Raw genomic sequence first — 21,988 nt, forward strand, 5'->3', positions numbered from 1 at the left:
CTGTAATTTTTCAAAGGGAAGAAAAAAAAAAAGAAGAAAGAGAGAGATAATATTTAACAAGTTCAGTTACTACAATGACAAACTCCAAAGATACTATATGCGATTAAATCTGCTGGGTGCCTTTTTAAAATATTACATAATAGGGGGTGGCTAGGTGGTGCCGTAGATAGAGCACCAGCCCTGGACTCAGGAGGACCTGAGTTCAAATCCAGCCTCAGACACATAACACTTACTAGCTGTGTGACCCTGGGCAAATCACTTAACCCCCATTGCCCAAACCAAAAAAAAAAAAAAACAAAAACAAAAACAAAAAAAATATTACATAACCTCACTGGGATAAAATTTAATTTATGAGCTTCACAAATAGCTGCATGGAAACACATACATACCTTAAAATCCACAGTAAAGGATGTACATTGTTCTGGCTTTCTCTTTTTATCAACTTGAAATTGTTACCAGGCGTGCGAACGCACACACACACACAATTCCCCCCCCCCAAATTCTATACCATACAAATTCACCCTGGATTACATTTTATCTTAGCAGGGGCAAAGTAATATTATAAAAACAAAAAACAAAAACAAAAACAAAAAACACTGAACTTGAAATCGGAAGACTTGGGTTCAAGTCCTATCTTTGCCACTCATTACCTGGGTAACCTTGGGCGAGTCACTTGACCTCTATGAGATTCAGTTTTCTTCATGTGTAAAATAAGGATTTTAATATACTGCTACCTTGGCTGGGTTGATTTGAGAATAAAGTGAGACAGAAAGTAGTATAGAAATTCAAAGTCATTATATTCAGGTCAAGGTACATTATTAGCATTCAACTGAAATGCCAACTGCTCACTAATATAAATTGAAAATGTTAAATATGGGACAGGGCCAGGATTTCTGCTTAGAGTCCTATTAAAAATTGGTAAAGAATTTGGTGCATTTAGAAACTGAAAGAAAAAATAAATGTCATGGCAGGCTGTGGAGCGGGAGAGAAGGCCAGTGACAGTCTGTAGGAGTTGCTGCAGTAACTAAGGCAGATGGCCTGGGAGTGGATGAAGCACAGCATGGGGTGATAATGGGTCATGCAGCACCTGGAGGAGAAAGGAGGAGGGATCACTGCAAGAACAGAAGCCACAGGCACAAACCTGTGGGAGTGGGGAGAGGCAAAGCTCTGCACTGAATCTACTTGGCTCCAGTGGAAGAGGGGGGTGAGTATCAGCAACCAGTTACAAATGGAAACCTAGAAGCAAAAAGCGATCAGGAAGAAGCTGAAAAACAGGACAAGCAGCAGACGGTAGGCTTGAAAAGCTAGCTAAGGCTGGGGAGGGGACTGGGATTATTTTGTTTATTCTGTCTCCCTTTGAAGGTTACAGGAGGGGAAGAGAACTAGAGGAAGAAAGAATAATGCCTATGCAGCTTTGGAGGGGTGAGGAAGACAATGGGCCTCTTAACAGAGAAGAGCTCTTAGGAAGACTGATTCAAAAGGGAGGAGAGCAACAGAAGGCCAGGTAGGAGGGTCTCTGTTTATTGTTTTAATCAGGATAAATAATCCAAGGAACACAGCTGTGATAATCTATTATCTCTTGAAATAAGGAGTGTGTTATAAACTGTGGCTAAGGAAAAAAACTGGGTTATTTATTCATTTGTTGTTGAAAATATAAGAGAAGAAAAAGGGTTAGGATGGTAGAACAACCTCAAGGTGATTCTATGAAGCAGGCCACGGGTGGATTCCCCTGTATATTCTTTTCAGGAATGAAACAGGAGATAAGAGGGACTTTGTGATTTGATACATAAGACTCTGTGTTGTGTTAACAATCCTAACAAGCATAGTAGACCATTTAGGGGAGTGGCTTGTGGGTATAATACTACTGGAATAGGAGGAAGTTAAACCCGCTGCCAGTTACCTTTTGCTTAAAGACAGAGGATGATTAGAGTTGGTGTTAAGTACAGTGGAGACCAGAGCACGCTCATGGATGGACCCATGGGGCGCCATCCCACAAAGCAGGTGTTATGAGTCTGCACCATAGCCACTTCCAACAGGCAATGCTGGCTTAGTAACGAAAGACTTCTGCTTTGAAACGACAAAGAAATCCCTTCCCTTGACTTGGCATCTGGGATGATGGGAGCCATCCCAGGTTACAAACATAGGGATGACTCCATGTTCTGGGTCCTTGCTAAAGGAATAAATGACCAGAATGGCTAGTCCCTTAGTCCCTGTGACATGGATGGCTACATCAAAGATGAAGGATGCTGGCTGATTTAAATTTTTTATCCTCTCCAGCCCAGCCTCCTAGGTTGGCCATGAACCCCTCAAGTGTGGTTGTTAGAAGGGCCTCATCTAATTAATGTTATGCTTGCCCATCTTGAGATAAGAGGAATCAACTGAGTCTGGAAGAGCCCCCCCTCCCCTTTATGTAGTGAACTACATAAAGGGGCTAGGAGGAAAGCTCCTCCCTCTTTCCAAGGTGGCCTCTTTGTTGGGACACAGCCAACTCTCTGTCAGATTTCCAGTTGTTATGTTTGTCCTTTGTTATCAAAGAGGACCATGACATCAGAGGGAGATATCATGACTTGCGAGTGAACTGGATTTATGTAAAGGAGGGCTGTGCAAAGTCACCAGCCTCACTTTCTCCTGCAGAGCCATCTGGGTCCAGTGGCCAGATATAAATCAGGACCACTGGAGAAGGTCCCCCCCAGACTTCTGGTAGTTGGAGAGGGGATCTTTTTCCCCTCTTGTTTCTTTCCATGGTCACAGCTGACCTAATAATGACCCTCACATGGATGTGTCAAGCTTTGGCAGCTCAAGAAGTCAGGAATTCCTCAGTGCTAACTTGCCACAGGGAATGCTTCTGACTTCTTGAGTTCATGGGGCCAAGGCTAGAAATATCCGCCTCAGGCTCACTGGTCAGCCACCTGTATTCAGACTAAGGACTTGGGATCCAGTCAGGCAAGAACAAGTTCTCACTACCATGTTTGTCTGTCTGCCTCAGTCTCCTCAACTGTGAAATAGCACCCACATCACAGGGCTGTTGTGAAGATAAAATGATTGTAAAGCATCTAGCATAGTGCCTGGATTATAGTAGGTCCTTAAATTCCCATTCACTTTTCTTCCCCATCTCATGTATGCACAGTCACCATTGCTGCCGGGGGGGGGGGGGGGGGTATAGAGAAAGGTCCCCTCATCAACTACTAGAGGTCTGAGGGAGAGATGGCATTGGCTGTTACCTAACAAAAGGGCCACCTTGAAAAGAAGGAGGAGCTCTTCTCCCCACTCCCTCAACTAGCCTAATGAGTAATTTAGCCTATTAGCCCACTTAAAAGGGGTGTTTTTTCCAGATTCAAATGCCAACCATCTTTGACACAACCACCCCTAGCCACAGGCACAAAAGGACCTATCAGGAGCTCATCATGCAGATCATTTTGTAAGAGCCCAGAACACGGGCCCATCCCCATGCATGTTCCCTGAGACGGTTCCCATCATCCCTCAGCAGTCCAGGGGTGGGGAGCCTTCGGTCTCAAGGCCACATGTGGCCTTCTAGGTCCTTGGATGCGGGCTTTTGACTGAGTCCAAGTTTTACAGAACAAATTCTTTTATTAAGGGGACTTGTTCTGTGAAGTTTGGATTCAGTCCAAGGGCCACATTAGATGGCCTCATGTGGCCTTGAGGCTGCAGGTTCCCCACCCCTGGACTAGTCCTTGAGGAAAGCTGGCTCATTTTAAAGCCAGTGCTGAGCCAGAGCACACAGGGCCCACTGGAAGGGAAACAGCACGCATGCCCATCCCCACACATGGACTAAAGGATATCCCCACATATGTGAGAAACAGCCAAATACTTGTATCTCACTTTGGAATTAATGAAACAGAAGGGCAAAGAAAAGGACACCAAGAGGTCCATTCTAGAAAGATCTGATCATTCAGAAGAATGAAAAATACAAGAATTCCAAAAACATTGATTTTAATTCAAAGGGGCATAAAAAGAGAAAAAAATCAAAGTAGTAGGAAAAGAGGAAATTCAAAGAATGCCTTGAAATTATCATTTTGAAGATACTAATTAAGGCTCCTGGGTCATAAGATTGAACCTCTTATCTCAAGATGGGCTGAGCATACCATTAATTGGATGAGGCCCTCCTAACAATCTGAGGAGAGGAGTCTGGGTCCAACCTGAGAGGCTGGAGTTGAGAAGATAAAAATTTTAAACCAGTCAGCATCTTCTTCCTCTTCTAAGTTATCCAGGGTCATGGGGTTGCCTTGGTTTGAATGCCTTTCTAGTACCCTAGCTGCTTCTTCCTCAAATGGGTCAAGGATGCCCCAGGGAGGCACAGAGTTAAGTCCTTCTTGTGTCTACTCGACCAGATGTCAATTCCCCTTGTTCTGTGTCGTCATTGCGCCATGGATGAGGCATTTTTTTCTGGCAATGACTCAAGTTCAAACACCAGAGGTACTGTAGCTTTTGAACTTGATCTTTAAAAGCAGCTACACACAGACTTGGAGAGTTGGAAAGAGAAGGATCCATGCACAGACACCAATTCAGTTTCTCAGAGAGGACTGCACATATGTGGACCCTCCAGGGAACTATCCCCATCAAGGAATCATACTGAAATTGAGATACAGAAGAAGAAAAGTAGGAGTCATTAGAGATAGGAAGAGGAAAAACCAGCATTGTATGGAGCTCAACCATAGGCAGCAAACAGATACCTTAACCTTCAGTGGGGCCCCATCTGGGGCAGTACTGTATATCACTTGGACTATGTAGGTATGTGAGGAGTATTCACACTGAAGGGCGGCAGGGGTGGTAAGGTATTGCATGATTCCTTAGCAACTTCTCAGTTCCTTCCCCTTGGGGAATGGGCTCCTCCAAAGTAGTACTGCAAATCAGGAGGACTGTGTAGGTTCCTAGGGAGATGAAGGCTCAAAAAAGGGAAATTTTCTAGATTCCTTGGTAACTTTAAATTCTTTCCCCTTCCAGGGAGGCCCCACTCAGATTAGCTTACTTTAAGTCAGGAGGTAAAAGCCCACCAGATGAGAGCCGCTTAACTCACCTACCAGCTCTGAGTTATTTTCCCATGTAGATGTCTAGGGGCAGCATAGGCCTACCAGAGAGAAGGGGTTCAGCTTTGAGTCCTTTGTGGTTTTTTTGGTGGGGTTGTTTTTTTAAATGGATGAGGGTCAGGTTAAACACAAACTTTATGTATATTTGATGTTTTGTTATCATGAATGCTTGCCTAGGAGCTAAGGGTCCTTTCAGACAAGAGCCAAATTCTCACATTTTCTAGGTGCTAGCACAAGTCAGTGTTGTTACTGAGATACTTCCAATATTTAACCTGATTTGTGGGAGCTATAATATATATATTAATTTACCCGGAGACATTTACCTCTAAGATAAACATCCCAACCTATTTTATAAACTGCTTTACGTTGGGGGTATTGTTATTGTTTGTCCTTCATTCTCAAAGAGGACTTGATGACATCAGGGAGGTGATGCCATGACTTGCAAATGAATTGGATTTAAGTCAGAGAGAGCTATGCAAAGTCACCAGCCTCACTTTCTCCTCCAGAGTCATCTGGGCCCAGTGGCAAAATATAGATCAGGATGATTAGAGATGGCCCTTCATAGGAGAGATGTTGGGGGTGTTACGTATACTACAAAATCACAATCTTAACTACTTATTTGTACCAACATATGTCCAAGAACTGGACATACATTATAACTTTTCATACTACCATAACTACTGAAAGAGGAGGCAGATATCTACTGCCATATGACTGTTCAAAACCTCTAATGACTCCCCACACCAAAATTCCCATCTTTGGTCACCACTCTCCTCTATGTGTTATATCCTCCTATTGGGATATAAACTCCTGGAGGGAAAGGACTGTCTCACTTTTTTATTTGTATCCACAATGTTTAGCACGTGTAGGTACATAATGAATATATTCATTCATTCATCCAACTTTATTGGCCTAAATTTCCTGACCTACAAAATAAGGATATCTCACAAAACTGTAATGAGATATATATATATATATATATATATATGTATGTATGTATGTATGTATGTATGTATATGATGTAATATATATATAATGTAATATGGATATAATTTGTATAAAATTATTTTTAAACTTTAAAGCACCTTATAAATACGAGTATCATACTTTTAAAGTTCTTCTGTATCACCTCTGGTTCTAGAAACCACAGAAGATGGCTTCATAATAATAACAACAACAATAACATTAGCAAACATTTGTATAATGCCTTAAGGTTTGCAAAGTGCTTTTGGTATAGTATCTCATTTGATCACAATAATATTGATAATAAAAATAATAATTAATCATGGGAATTGCAATCTAAAATAACAAGTAATTATGCCAAAGGAACTACAGCGAAAGTCAACATAGTCAAAAAAACAGAGAAAAAAGGGAGAAAACACAATACTAAACATGCAAAAGTATGGGATGGCCAGGAACAATTCTAAAAACAAACAAATCACAACACTTTGGAAAGGGAGAAAATATAACCAAGAGCTAGGAAGTGAGAATAAAGGGGGAACCTAAAGAAGTGACCACTGAAAACAGTAAAAATGATCGAGGAGCTGATAGTGCTGATTTTCCAGGATATTTGTCATGTTTAGTTTTGACAACAGCATACATAGCCTTGTTAATGTGGGTATTTCTTAGACAGGTATATCTACCATATCTACCACATAAAAGGATAAAAGTATGATCAATGCAGAGTTTTCTAAGTTTGTGTTGTGGGGGGAGATGGGTGCTTCTCTAGTACGAAATAGAAGAAGGCAACTGGGGGCAATCCTTAAATTTCATTTATCCACATTGGTGGAATATACTCTTCCTACCATATTTTCAAATAGAAGAGATCTTAAAGAAAGGAGAGACATAAGTTAATGAAAATGAAACTGAATGAAAAATGAACAGAATATGAAAAGAATAATAAAAGAAAAGAAAATAAATAATAAAAGAAAAATGAAAAGAATACAGGAAGGATGGCACGAAGGCAGAGTTGTATAAGTGAGAGGCAACATGGTGTAATGTGAGAAGACCACTGGACTTGGAGTCTAAAAAGACTTGTTCAGAATTTGCTAGTTTTCCAAGAGGGAAAAATTACAATTTTTTGAGACTTAGGTTTCTTTAACTGTAAAATGGACATAACACATGAATTTTTTAACCCATAGCTGTTGTGAAGAAAATCTTAAATTGCCCTATACTATTAATGTACTACTACCACTATTACAGCACTGAGATGATACTTGTTCTTAGAAACCTTACTGGGCAATCAATAAAACAAGATGAATGAAATGAATGAAGATGAATGAAAAAAAATAGAAACAAAGCAAATAATATATAAAGAAAATAAACCAAAAGGTATATGCATTCATGATTTAAACGATCATAGGATCTCCTAACTTGTCCCAAAGCAAGATTTTCTTATACAACCCCAGCAAATGAATATTCAGTCATTTTTTTTGAAGGCTCCCAGTATATGGAAATTACTATCTTTCAAGGCAGTCCATTCCATTTTGAAAAGCAGTAATTAAGAGAGATTGAACTGAAATGTGACTCCCTGTTAGCATGTAACCACTTGTGCTAGTCCTGGCCTCTCCCTTCCACATGAAAATCTTTTAATAGACTACAGGAAATAGAAAAATCAGGGCAAAGCAGGGGTGTCACAAACAGTATTTCATATAACTAGAAGCTATGAAAAGCTTATTAACTAATCACCGAATCAGCACTTACCCAAAGAAGGGAGAGGTTAGGAAGAGACAGTAATAGCCTCTGAAAGTACAATGAAAAAGATTTTTGCCACCACCTGACACAGATTATGGAGGAAAGCTATAAAGAGTTTATGGAATCTTGTTAAAAAAGAAAGAGGAAATGGGAAGAGAACAAAGAATTAAAATCTTAGACATAAATGGTCTCTGAGACAATTGAAGAACCAAAGCATAAATATGTAAAAGCGTCACAAAAGGCTCTGCTGAGAAGAATAAAGTTAAATACAAACTGACAAAGAACAAAAAAGGGGAAGATGGGAAGGAAAATCTAAATTTGCTATGTTTATAAGTAATCCATGTGTGACTGGGTTTTTCTGAATTTTTTTTCTGGGTTTGGTTGGGAGAACAGAATAGTAAATAACATAGAAATAGAAATAATTTATATCAACAACCCCTACCTAACCTGTGGCAATTTCCTTTTCTGAATAATTTTGACAAATAGCTCAGTTATCTAGCTTAAACAAGATACTCCTCATGAAGGGAGAATGGATTAGATGACCTATTAAGAGCTCCTCTAAATTTCACTTTCTTTTTTTTCTTATTTTTTGAGGTAATGTGGGACCTGGTATACTTTCATTTGAAATAAAATTGAAGTTGAAGGGTAACAAGAGGCCTGTAGTTGGATCTATTTAAACATAATAAAATAATTCACTTCTAGTTTCTAGAAAAAAGGAACAGTGGAACACTTATTTGAAATATTAGTGTTAAATCAATATAAACTTAAAATATTTATTCCTGTTTTTAAAAATAATTCATTTAACATCTGGTATTTATACAGTGGTTTTAAGATTTACAAAACACTTTAAATGTATTACCTTATCTGGTCCTCTCAGAAACCTTGTAAGGCAGGTAATACAAGTATTATATCCACTTTACAGATGAGGAAATTGAGGCTCAGAGGATGTAAGTGACTTGTTTGTGTTCATAGCCAGTAAATGTAGGTGGCAGAAACTGAACCCAGGTCTTCCAGATTCTAAATCCAGTTGCCTATCCACTGTAAATCAAGCTGTCTCCCAAAGCATATAAAAACTGGGTTATTAATAAACAGAACAATATCTTTAACATGTATTAGTAGAGAGAAATTAAGTCAAACAGAAGCATCAAGGACTATGAATATACTCAATTCTAGATCAGGAAAATGTTACTCATCTACTATATAAATTATTAGATATCAACAAAAATTCTGACCAAATGTTGATCAAACCTCTCAGAAAGAAAACATTAGAACTTGATCACTGACTTTCAAGAACGGTTTAAATGCTAACCCTTCATGATATTTACAGCATTACAGAATCACAGAATGCGACAGCTGGAAGGGACCTTGGGGATTCCAGCTTCCCACTCCCTTGACCTCCGGAAGGAAAGTCATTTACCTAAGATCACATAGCTTGGCAGTGATAGTCCATGTCTCTACTTTTCCTGCCAAGTTCCTTGAATCTGCGGTTGATGCCCACAGAAAGCATTACTTCACCAACCACTCCCCCTTCTTAGCCAGCTAAAATCTGGTTTCTTCCTCCTGCTGTCTGACTTAAGCCGCTCTCTCCAGAGTGATCATTGAACTCCTGTTAGCCAAATCCTACGGCCTTTTCCTTATCTCCCTCAAACTTTCTGCTGTATCCGATACCGCTCACCCTCTCCTTTCCCCTCTTAAAACTCTCTCCTGTAGTTTCTTTGATGTCAGCCTCTATCAGCCCTCCTTGCTGTGTCCTTCACCTTCTCCATCACCCTTACTATCCATAAGTTACCTCTCAAGCCTCATTTCTTCACCGCCACTCTTCTTCACCGCCAAACTCTTCACGGCCACTACAAGCTCACCCATGCCTTCCACTATTCCCCTTACCCTGACGACTCTCACAGCAATCTTCTCCAGTTACTGTAAAGGGAAACGGTACAGTTCCTTCTGTGTTTGGAGTTGTCCAGCTCCAATAGAATATCAATTCTACCCATAATATAGGGTAAGAACACTAAAGGGGATCAGGATTGCAGATGAAACAAAGGTAGCAAGTACAAATCAAGGTTAAAGGAGGAACAAAAGATGTTCAAGTCAAGATCGCCAGGCCATGGCCAAGAACACCAGAAATCAGACACAGGGGGAGCTGAGGAAGCACCAAAATTCACGTTTATAGGCTAGAAAGTGTAAGGATTACAAAGGCATAGATCACGAGCAGGAGAAATTGAGGCTTACAGGGAGAGAGTGATTTGCCCAAAATCACACAACAAATTAAGAGCAACTTTAAAAATTTTTTTTAGCTCCAGCATATTTCCAGATGTCTATAAAATGCCATCTGAATGTCCTGACATCACCCCAAAATTAGCACATTCAAAAGGAAACAATTATTATTTCTGCCAATTCTATTCCCCTTTCCCAACTTCCCCTTCTGTTAACAGGCATCAATTCCCTAAGTTCCCCAGATCCAAAAGTTCTGACTTAATAATGCAACAACCATTTATCAGGCATCTACTAAAGCAAACGTGGTAGCTTTTTTATAGTTGATCAGAGATCTAACTTCAAAGACAGGCAGACCAGGGTTCAAGTCCGGCCTCTGACACAGACTACCATTGTAACTTTGGGCAAAACACTTAACCTCTCAGTGCTCCAGGCAACTTTCTAATGTGATAGCCATAATTTCTGGGTAATTAATAATCAAATTTATTAATTATCGCTAGCAGATAATTAATAAAATGATGGTCATTTGACTTTCTCTCATAAACCAAAGACTATTCATGTAGGCCACTCAATGTTTATAATGCCCTTGGAAGAGTGTGCGTGTTCTTGGCAGGCAGAAATCAACTCCAATTGGTTAATAATTAATAAGAAAATGAATATTATAATGAGAGGTGGGCCTATTCTAATGAGGGGCTAGGGACATGACTTTGATTATGTCACTCATGGACAAAAAGAGAGTCATCTCAATGTAGACCAATCCTGCCTTGGGTAATCTATACCAAAGGATCTATCCTCTACCCAGTCAATGAACAATGAAGGATGGTGGGGTAAGAATTTCACCTAGATAAGATGGTCTGGGTACAGTTAAATTTTGAGGAAAGATCAGAAACGTCCTTGAGAGACTGGGCTTTAAATGAAGAAACAGAAAGGGAAAATCATGATACTAATTTAATAACTGCTTATTAATATAAGAGAGAAACAATCATTTCTCTCACTAAGACCATAAATTATAGAGAAGGTACCAACTCATATCATTAGATATGACCTCCTTATATGGGGGCTCCTTATACCAATGAAACCAAAGGTCCAGTCTCTTCACTCTTGCCCTCAAGGACTTCACAATATACAACTAACTATAATACAAATTAGAAATGATTAAGTGCTTAGAAGTCAAACAGAGATTCCCTTTGGTCCTTCTCAACATCCAATCAGCCATCAAGCCCACAGACATTTCATTCAAAAGCTTCCTTTGATCCATCCTTTTTCTACTCTCACTGTCACCATCCTAGTCTAGGCCCCCCCACCCTTCATGGTTGGACTACTGTAAGAGCCACTTTGTCAGTGTCCTTTGTCCTACCAACCAAAACATCTTTACAACACTGCCATATCAAAAATCCTAACACTGTTTTTTTCACACAGCCAGGTACACAGTTTGAACACAATAAATATTTGCTGACCATCAGGATAAATAGGAAATAATTAACAGAGGGAAGATCAAGAAATGTTTTGCAACTTACAGTCTTAGAGAGTTGTTTGGGGCATTGAGTGTTTAAATGACTTGTCCAAGGTAACATAGCCAGTATCTATCAGAAGCAGCAATTAAATCGAGGTGGTCCTGACTGAGCCCAGTTCTCCAGTCAGTATATCATATTATCTCTCTAATACAGTACTTGCAAGTTTGTAAAGCACTTTTCTTGCAACAACCCTGTGAGATGGGTAAAGGCAGCTAGAATACTGGATTTTGAGTTAGGAAACCCTGAGTTGAAATGTGGTCTCAGTCTCTTAACTACCGATCTCAGTTTCTTATCTGTAAAATGAGGGTAATAATAGCACCTACCTCACAGAGTTGTTAGATCAATAAAGTAATATATGTAATATGCTTTGCAAAACCTTAAAGCACTGTATAAATGCTAGCTATCATTATGTCTTATTATTCCAGTTTTGCAGAACAGGAAAAAGAGGATCTGAAAGTTGAAGAGACTTCTTTACAATCACACAACTATCAATTATCTGAGCTATTAATGACCTGAAGCAGGATCCATTCCCAGGTCTCCTCATTTCAAGTCCCATTTCTATGCCAGAGGATCTAAGTGGATTGGCAGAGTCTAAAATCAAAGATCAGGTCAACAGGAGCAGGAATGAAGGAGAGAACACCTACATAAGTAATACAAAACCACGCTTGTTTTGGGATGGAAGATAGGGGTTGCTGGTTCTCCGCTCTGACTTAAGCTTCCTGCTTTGTGTAAGCCAGCAAGGGCTTGCAGATCATATGCTTGCCACCAGGGAGGAGTAGAGAGCCCCACTGCTACCATCAGCTACTTACTACCTAGGGACAGTAGGGATGAGCTTTCTGGGGAAGTTCTTAGATCCAGAAAGGCCCCACCCCAGCCCCACCTTCCCCCCTCTATTTAAATCCTACAAGTTTCTCAAAGCCTTCTTCAAGTCCCAGTTGGTTCACGAAGTCTTCTCTGATTACTCAAGTAATCATTGGAGTTTGCTGAACACTGCACTCTGGACAGATGGAACTAAAACCTAGCTTTAACTTAGACCGCAGCACCAGCATTGGACCCATAGCCCTTCCTGCCACCTGTATCCCATGATCATCTCCCCATTTTCCCCTTGATAAGGCTGGGACCGCCTCAGTATTTGTATCCCAGCCTGGAATGTGGTACGAATTTATTAATTATTTCATGCTTTCATACTTTGGATGTGGTTGGACTTTTGAGATTTCTTACAACTCTTGGTATACGAGCTCCAGGCCTGAAGTGTGATTAAGTTAGAAGGCAGCTTAGTGGATTCTGTAAAGGACTACAACAGAACATTCATAAAAGCTGAAAAAGCAAGTAGCCAATGTAAAAAGACCAAAGCTTTGGGGATCAGACTGAATCACAGAAATGGTCACGTTGCCGGGTTTCCTGACTGAACAAGGACCCCTTGATGCTGAATATCTTGCTTTGGACTTCAGAACTGTCTTTCAGACCTTAGGAATTTGGCACCCTACAACTTAAGAGCAACCTGGCCAGCTTTCTACTTTTGATTCCTTCTCCTCCCACCTTGGACCTTGCTTCATTTATACTAGGAGGAGACCACCCTCTCTCCTCCCCTGGGATTCTCTGAATCACTAGCATATCCTGGGTGGTACCCAACACTGTGATTCTATGAGGTTTTAAATTCCTATAATGTTTGAAGCCTATAATTACTTAATCTAGCATAGATTAAATATCCTGTACAATTCTGTTTCATGTGTTTTATCTCTTCAAATCTGGACAGTGGTGCAACGGGTATCTATACAAGCCCTTGGTAATAGGCTTGTATCTGAAGTAGATACAAGAAGGTCTTCTACAGTAGCATTTTTTTCTAGAACTGGTCCTTACTGCGATCTTAGCCTACTTCTAAAATGTCAAGATAACAGGAAGAAAAACCAGTCTCTGTTTCATAAGGAAGGCTAAGTCACTGCTATTTGCTTACCTCATGAGACTGTGAATGCTGTGGACAGGATGGGAAAGAATTTCATGATTCTAGGCTTGACATAGATTAAAAAAGAGTGAACATAACAGAGCAACTTTAACTCTCTTATTTCAAGGGGCTATTCTTATTCTAAGTAATGCTCTTGGGTGGGCAACAACTCACAAGAAGTCTAAACTAGGCCTGAAAAATCTTTATGAAATGTCTTCTGATTTTCTGGAGGCTAACGAGTCTCTTGGGAAAGTATTTTTGGTTTGCATAGTATCTTTTTTTCCTCCTTGGCACATTGGAGGAAGTTCTAGAGACTTCCAAGGACCCTTTGCATTGGGTCAGATTGCTTTTTAATCATCCAATTTGCTTCCAGAATCTCAAAGGCCATCCCACCAGTCTCCCAAACCAAACTGGGATGGCCTAGGATCTTTTCTCCATGATGTCTGTGAAGCCAGAGGTAATTCGGTAGTAATCTAGACTTTTATAGTTGTTATTGATTTAAAAAACAAAAATCAAACCTCTGAGGAAAGCCTCAACTATATGAGTACTAACCTAAGCTGAGGCCAACTCTGCAAAATAAATACTACTTGACTAGCTGCATTTAAATGACATTTCTTGTCTGACTTTGTTTGCAAAGAGTTGTAGGATAACAATTAGTAAAGAAAGGAGAGATTAGGAAATTAAGGGAAAGTAGCTATTTGTGTTAGGAAATAATTTATTTCATCCTTAAGAATTGTCAACTTTTCCATTTTTTAAAATGTAAAATAGTAGCAAGTTTACTCAATGTTTTCTTCCTATCCTTAAATAACTTGTATGTCTGCTGTCTTTCCCTAGGAGTCCTACATCAAATTCTTTACTTTGCAATGTCTTACAACAGAAGTAACCTAATCATTCAATGTCTCATTTTTCTCTATGAGTTTTCTATCTAGCCCTTACCCCTAAATGAATTAATTGGTCTACCTTTATTTTAAAATAGAAATTTTGATTTTTTTTCACACTTTGAATAATATTGTTTTAAGGAAAATTTATACCATCACCCACAGTGCATCCACATTAACATGCCCTGTAGCAGTAACACAAACGCTCAACAAATTGAAATCCTGTACTTTGAAATTACAGAATTTACAGAAATAAGAGCAACAACATCTGTTTCTACTTGCTGTCATATGTCAAAGGGAGCAAAATGGTCTAGCATTACTAACTTTCCACTAGAAAACATTACACTTTGGTACAAAGAATACTCTTTTTGAATATTACAGACAGATGAAATACACTCCTTTTTTCATACTTATTAGTAAGACAAATTCTATTTTTACCTTCATAATGAAGGTAACCATAAATGTGCCCCAATTGTTGGTCCTGTTTTTTAAACTGAACATAACTATACTTTGATGTCTATAACACAATTTACATGAGCCTTTAATTAAGGCAAAATAAAAGATTTGACTCTCTGATATGAGAAAATTATACACTAAAAAGTAATTACTCCAGTACAGTTAAAACACAGCAAAATATTTTCCTCATAATTAAAAAAGGATTCAGTGTTAAATTTAGAATCAGCTTTTTACAATAATAAAACAGCAGATGATTAATATGCAAATATATGAAGGATCTGTGATGTCATTAGCATGGGGAACTCCTCAGGAGGGAAATTCCTCCATCACTGAAGAAAAATCACATCCTCCTCTATGACATGATAGAGAGGTCCTAGGATGTTGCTTGAGGCAGGTGAAGGTTAAGTGACTTACTCAAGGCCACGCAACTAGTAAGTGTCAAAATCAAGATTGGAACCCTGGGTCCAAGCCTCACACTCTATGCACTTTGCTGCTGCTTCTCATTAACCTGACAAAAAAGCTTGAAAATGAATAGCTACTATAGGCATATCCCTTAACCCATTAGTGTATCAGGACAATTTCATTTGAAGTTAGAGGATTTTAATGACTACAGGTGCCAACATTTATCACCATAAACTATGGTACAAACATATAATGGTTAACATTAATGCCAGCAGATTCATCACTGCAATATTATTACACACAATTTCAGAATGCAAATAACTTCCAAATGGTTTCCTACCTTGAAGACACAGGGCAGCTAGCTCCACAGCAGTCTCATATGGGCATTTCAATCTTCAAAGAAAAGAAATTAGCTCAGAACATGCATCTTTCTTAAATGTACATACAAAGAATACAATTACACTGAAACAGATTTTTTAAGTGTCTAAGAAAATCTAGATCACTATTTTTAACCTGTTTTTATTATATTCTGTAGTCATATTTTAAAACAAACAAACAAACAAATACACCAAACTATTTCAGAGTGTTTATTTCAGAATATGAAAAGCAGTGTTTCACAGTACTTGGGACCTGGTGAAATACTATAATCTATAGGCAATATCTATCCACTTTGTAAACAGAATTAGATAAAATTAGTCAAGAGGATAGAAGATTGTGGAATGCAATGTTGGGGTCCCCCCCAGTGATTTACTTGTTATAGGGAACTCCCAGTAAGGAAACTCCCTTTACATAAAGACTGGCAACTGTTCTACAATCTTTAATCTTAAAAGAGTTCCCATAGCTGAGAGGTTATGACCTGCTTAGGGTCATAAAGCCAATATGAACCAGAGGCTGGACTGAAACCTAGGTCTTTCTGACTCTGGGGGTACCTATGTTCCCACTAAAAATGTGACTTCTCTAATATAGTGTTATTTCTTATTATTAAAGCAAAGTTTGCCATACACTGACTCGGTTGTTCTAAAAGTAGAGTGAAGATAACCATTACTCTTTAGTTAACTGTGTTCATTCTAAGTATTATTTCAGATGTGATAGCAATGTTTAGTCATGTGAAGAAGTTGTGAATACTTCAAATTTTTTTTTACTATGTTTATCAGATTTTCTACTCTTCCCTTTTGGTAATATACATTTTGCTTCTGTCTCAAAGAAGAAACTATAGTTAACAGGATCATTTGCAAAGAGATAACTCATGTCACCCTGTGGCCTCTTCCTTTCTGGAACCTAGTTAAATCCTGGGGTAACTAAAAAAGCCAAACCAAGAAAATGGGGTCCAACGTGGAAAGAGGTAGGATGAATATCTCAAGTCAAATAAAGCCAATTTTATAATTAAATTGTTTGGCATTTTTAGTACCTCTTCTTAACTTAAGATGTGAACAAAGAGTTAAATGTACACAATGATCACCATTTTTCAATACTCACTTATTAAAATTAAATGTTTGATCTTTTCATATGTACATGTTACAGTTTCCTATCTTGTTTAAAGCACAGAAGTCCATCCTCTTTCAGAAATAGAAGGAAACTAATTGGCTTTGATACTATTTAAAAAAAAAAAAAAAGCTCAATTTTCCGGCCCTTAGTCCATTGGCCTCAGGGCACTATAATATAACCACTGGCCTAATACAGTTAGAGTTGACCATATTTTTGACTGTCCTAAAGGGAAATGATAAATCGATATTTTTTCTAGTCTAAGCATGCTTTGAACATGTAGAAGGCAAACTTTCCCTTCCTACAGAACCGACTATGGCAAAAAAAACAACAATAATCCATTTCTAATGCTTTAAGGAGGCATTATTAATGGCAATGCACATACAGACACACAAAACATATGAACATAATATCAAGGATCAAGGATTTGGGCAACATGGCTGAAACAGACAAATACATGCATTATACAGTCTACTTATTTTATACTGTGTATTCCATTTAGCTTTCCCAAGTTTCAAAAAGTCATAGCAGATACTAAAATCAGGGGTGAAACTGTATTCACTCTCCACACTAGCAGGTATTTGGGTTTTTGAATATTAGTCAAAATTATTCACATACATTCTTAGCATTCATGTAATAGAAGGAACTAATTAACTGCAGATACTGAAACCATGGAATAATTATAGAAGCTATGATTATTTGGATTCATATTTCACATAAAAGAGTGCTTCATGTGAAATTGAACATTTCATTACCAAAATATTTATAATAAGTTATTGTTGAAACTTAGAGACTGAAAGAAATAATGCTAGAAATCTATTTTTAAGAGAGAAAACGAAAATGACAACATGAAAATCCTCTTTCCATCTGACTCAGGAGGCACCCCTTTATATTACTTGAATGCAGATTGTGATGAATGGAATATTTGTGTAAATACCTGTACCTGTATACATACTAATAATTATGGAAAACAGAACAAAAGCCATCATGAATGGGCCAGTGATATGATTAAAAAGAGTAAGATATCTGAATGTACATCACTTTAAAAAAGAAAATATTTTTGGAAATGATTCAAGCTACACAATATTTAAAAAAATAAATGATGATATGGCACAAATAATAAATCACTGAATAAAAGCTGGTGCTTTTTTTTCTCTGAAAAGGAACATGGTTAAGAGAACTAAAACAATGCACATTATTACCTATTCAGGGTTCAGAGTTTGTAACAAAAACATACTTACTTTCCTGAAAGAATGTCATGCCTGAGTTGTAATACAAACAGGTACCTGACAAATACACACAAAAGTCAACAAATAGTGTCATCTTTCCAAGTCTCTACCATTCCCAAATTTCCCACTGTAAACCACCCCACACATTAAATCTTTATTGAACAATTTTGAACTATAAAGAGATATTAAAATAAAATTTCAACATTAGTGGGACACTTTCCTCTATAGGTCTTCCCTCCTGAAGCAAGTCCCAGAATCTACTAAAGAAATGTGCATTTTACAGAAATCACAAAATATTTGTAAGCTGTGGTATGGAACACTGTTTAGTCCAACAGGCATACTCAAAATGTCCTGAAAGTTCAAGAAGAGAACCAAGTACACTGGACAAAAAAAAAACATAGCAAATGTATATGCAGTTCTTCCAATAAAGCAGCAAGACAGAGCATCTGTCCTGCATCATCCTGAACCACCTGCAGTCTTCATTTGCCAGACCCCTAGGAAAGTCTGAAGCTGCCTGTAACCAGCAATTAATGTTTTTTTAAGCACACGCCAAAAGAAATGGGGAAAAGCCCTGGTTTTGATTAGTAATGGTGACATATATGAAATAAAAGATGGGGGCATAGTGTTAATAGAGAAGTAGCAGACAATATGAACATGTTTCACCAAAACTAAATGTTTCATGGCTTCAATGATATTTTTATGCAACAGGTTTGAATGAAAGGGTTCCTGAGTAACTGGGTGAGACACTGGGATAATTTCTTTTGCTTTTAAAAACTTCAAAATAAGGAAGAGATGCAGGCAATTTTTTTTTCAGTATTCTGGATAAAAGAGGAGAAAGTGAAGGGGAATATGTCATGTTTTGATGTAAGACACAGTAATCAATGACTACAGTAATCTACTGTTTGATAAACTCAAAGAGTCCAGCTTTGGGGATAAGAACTCACTATCTGACAAAAAGTGCTGGGAAAACTGGAAAAGAGTATGGCAGAAACTAGGCATAGACCAAAATCTTACACCCTATACCAAAATAAAGTAAAAATGAAAACATGTATGTATTTTTTACTGCTTCAAACAAGAATTCAACCAACAACGAACTTTGCTTTTCATGTTCAGAGAGACTATAAGGTCAATTATCAATGAGAAGCTACAGGTGATTGTTATATTGATTTCCAAATGTAAAAAATGAAGCTTTCAAGATTATAGTGTGTGTGTGTGTGTGTGTGTGTGTGTGTGTGTGTGTGTGTCCTCAACAGGTGAATAAAAACTGCCTGATCCATCCTGTTGACCTACCTCTTCCAGTTCCAAGATGGCCCATGCCACTGTGGTCTGTTCAGTAACTTTCATTTCCTACCCCACTAGATAACTGATTTATGTTGTTACCACTACTGCAGCCTTCTGCCAGAAAATAACAAGAGGAAATTAAAAAACATTATGTGCCAGGAAAAGGGCAGTGGTGCCTGTACTAAAAGGGTGAAAATCACAATAAGTGAAACATAATTTTTCTTGTGACTGCCTTCTGTCTTCATGCTATCTCCACTGTGTAAGAGAACTGTGTATAGGAAATATGTAGGAATCTAGTAGGATTGGGCCTGAAAAATAATCTAGTGGAGGAGTAAAAGGCAACAATGCCGGGAGCTCTCTGCAAACAACTGCCACTTCGGGACTGAAGACTAAACTTTTTTTTTTCTTTTTTGAAAGAGAGGAAAAGTATGCTCTCTCTCATAGTAAAAAATTAGGGCAGTATCTGCTAAAGAGTCCTCTTGCTTGAAATAAATGGAGAAATCTGTGGCTGGGGAAAATACACCTGATTCTGAGTTCTGTGAAATAAGATCCAAAATAATAGCACAATGAACTTATTTACATAAAGTCTCAGAAAAGTGAAAAGGACACAAGGAAATAGATCTCAGTCATCCTGGTCACCTGAAAGATGAGGCAGCAAAGACCAAGTTGTTTAATTCAAAGTGCAGACATCCAACAGAACAGAGATGGGCAGAGATGTCAGAGTTAATATTACACAGAAGACTGAGATACAGAAATCCTGGGATTCAACAGAAATGTAAAATAAATGATCCAAGCAAAGGAAAAAAAAAAGAGGACACTGAAGAACCAATGGGAAAAGGCAATAACAATGTCATATACTGTTAATGTAATACAAATTTGTTTAGAAATATATTAGGATCACATCCTACCTTGTAAACTCTTCTCGAAGGTTATTCGGTTCTGAAGAATAGTATTTAATTCGAAAGTGCAAAACATAAGCAGATCCAACTACAGATTTGGAGATGGTTTTCCCAAAGTTTGAAGAGCACACAGTAACCAAAGGAAAAAAACAAATAAATTAAATCCATAACATATTAGCTTACCAAAAAAAAAAAACTAAACCTAGGCAACAACACTCATTTCCTCCCCAAGCCTGATAAACATAATGGAAAAGGACACTGCTTTGGGTTAAAGACAGCATAGCTAGCTGGTCTAGTTTTACAGAAAAGTCTTCTAGGATTGGATAAATTCTCACTTTCATCTCTGATCCTAAAATGTTTCCAACCAATACTAATTTTTCATAAAATATTTGTGAGATTAAAAAGCAGACATTAATACACTGTTGGTAAAGCTTGAAATTAGTCCAATAATTCTGGAAAGAAATATAAGTGACTAAAATTTCTATAGACTTTGACCCAGAAATTATACTGACAGGCATATTCTCTGAGAAGGTCAAAGAAATGTCTCTATATATGTGTATGTATATTTATATGTATGTATGTATCTGTATGTGGATATGTATGTATATATGTATGTATGTGTATATGTATACATATATATATAAAACATATAAAGACATAGATATAGAAACACACAGGTGTGTGTTTATATATTTTATCACATTTCGTAGCAGCAAAGAATTAAAATGGGAAATGGTTAAGCAAACTGTAGCATATGAATATAATGGATTATTAATGTGCTATGAGAAACAATATATATGAAAAATTTAGAGAAACAAAGGAAGGCATATGGCATGATGCAGAGTCAAGTAAGCACAAACAGGAAAACAATATATACAACGAGTACAAAAATGAGTAAACAAAAAGACCAAAAAAAAAAAAATCAACCTGAATATCACATAATTGCAATGACCAAACTTGGCCTCAAAGAAGAACTGGACAAATGCATTTTTCTCCCTTCACTGTAGTGGTGGGGCGCATATGTGTATAAAATATTATATATACTGTCAGACACACTCAATTTTGCCAAATTCTTTCTTTTTTTAACTTTCAAACCTTCGTTCTAAGGGATGTTTACTCTGTAGGAGTGTTATATTTAGCAATGAATGTGATATGAAAACCCGAGTCACCAATTTAAAAATGTTTTTAAAGGGATAACTGAGGCAGGTACAGAAAAGGGATCATAGAATCTAGAGCTGTAGGTCACATGAAGTTCATTTAACCCAACCCCTTCATTTTGCAAAAGAGAAAGCTGATGCAAAGAGCTTGAGCGACTTGCTTATAGTCCCTTATTTCCTCCTCCCTTGCTAAATATCACAATGGGGATAAATGACCCAGGATTCAAACCCAGCTCCTTCAACTCCAAAGATGGTGGTCTTCATAATAATAGCTTAGGCAACAGTTTATAATAGCTAACATTTATACAACAGTGCTTTAAGGATTGCTAAGCACTTTACAAATATTTGTTCATTACTCTTACAATAACTCTGGGAGGTACCAGCAATTATTATCCCCATTTTACAGATGAGAAAACTGAGGCAAACAGAAGGTAAGTGATTAACCCAGGGTTACACAGTTAGTAAGTATCTGATACTGAATTTGAACTCAAGTCTTCTGACTCCAGAACCAGCACTCAGTCCACTGTTATCACCTCACTGCCTGTGGATACTGCTTCTTTAATGCTATGCAATCCTGAGGACAACTTTCAACAGTTCAACAACTATAAATACACTGGAAACAAGAAGATAGAGGGTAAGGAAAACAATGTTTTGAAACTTATGAATGCAATTGAATCATATTTATAAATACTTTCCAGAGAATCAATCTTTGGAAAAATTATTGAAGTAATGTTCAATGACCTCATTGGTAAACTGAGATGGATCAAATGCTATAGAGTTATATGTGTTTATGATTCT

The 21,988-nt window shown here is 37.8% G+C and overlaps 1 protein-coding gene across 1 annotated transcript in view; it reads right to left on the reverse strand.

The window, feature by feature from the left end:
• EPB41L4B (erythrocyte membrane protein band 4.1 like 4B) overlaps window positions 1–21,988 on the reverse strand; it is a 147,454-nt gene that overhangs the window by 33,294 nt on the left and 92,172 nt on the right. Inside the window, exons 4-6 of the mRNA XM_027859122.1 lie at window positions 20,043–20,121; window positions 17,866–17,910; window positions 15,483–15,535 (exon numbers count right to left, since the gene is read on the reverse strand). Of these exons, the coding sequence (XP_027714923.1) occupies window positions 15,483–15,535; window positions 17,866–17,910; window positions 20,043–20,121 (177 nt within the window). The remainder of the gene's footprint in view (window positions 1–15,482; window positions 15,536–17,865; window positions 17,911–20,042; window positions 20,122–21,988) is intronic.

The sequence above is a fragment of the Vombatus ursinus genome, unplaced genomic scaffold, assembly GCF_900497805.2.
Source record: "Vombatus ursinus unplaced genomic scaffold, bare-nosed wombat genome assembly UNPS02014158.1, whole genome shotgun sequence".
Taxonomy (NCBI): Eukaryota; Metazoa; Chordata; class Mammalia; order Diprotodontia; family Vombatidae; genus Vombatus; species Vombatus ursinus.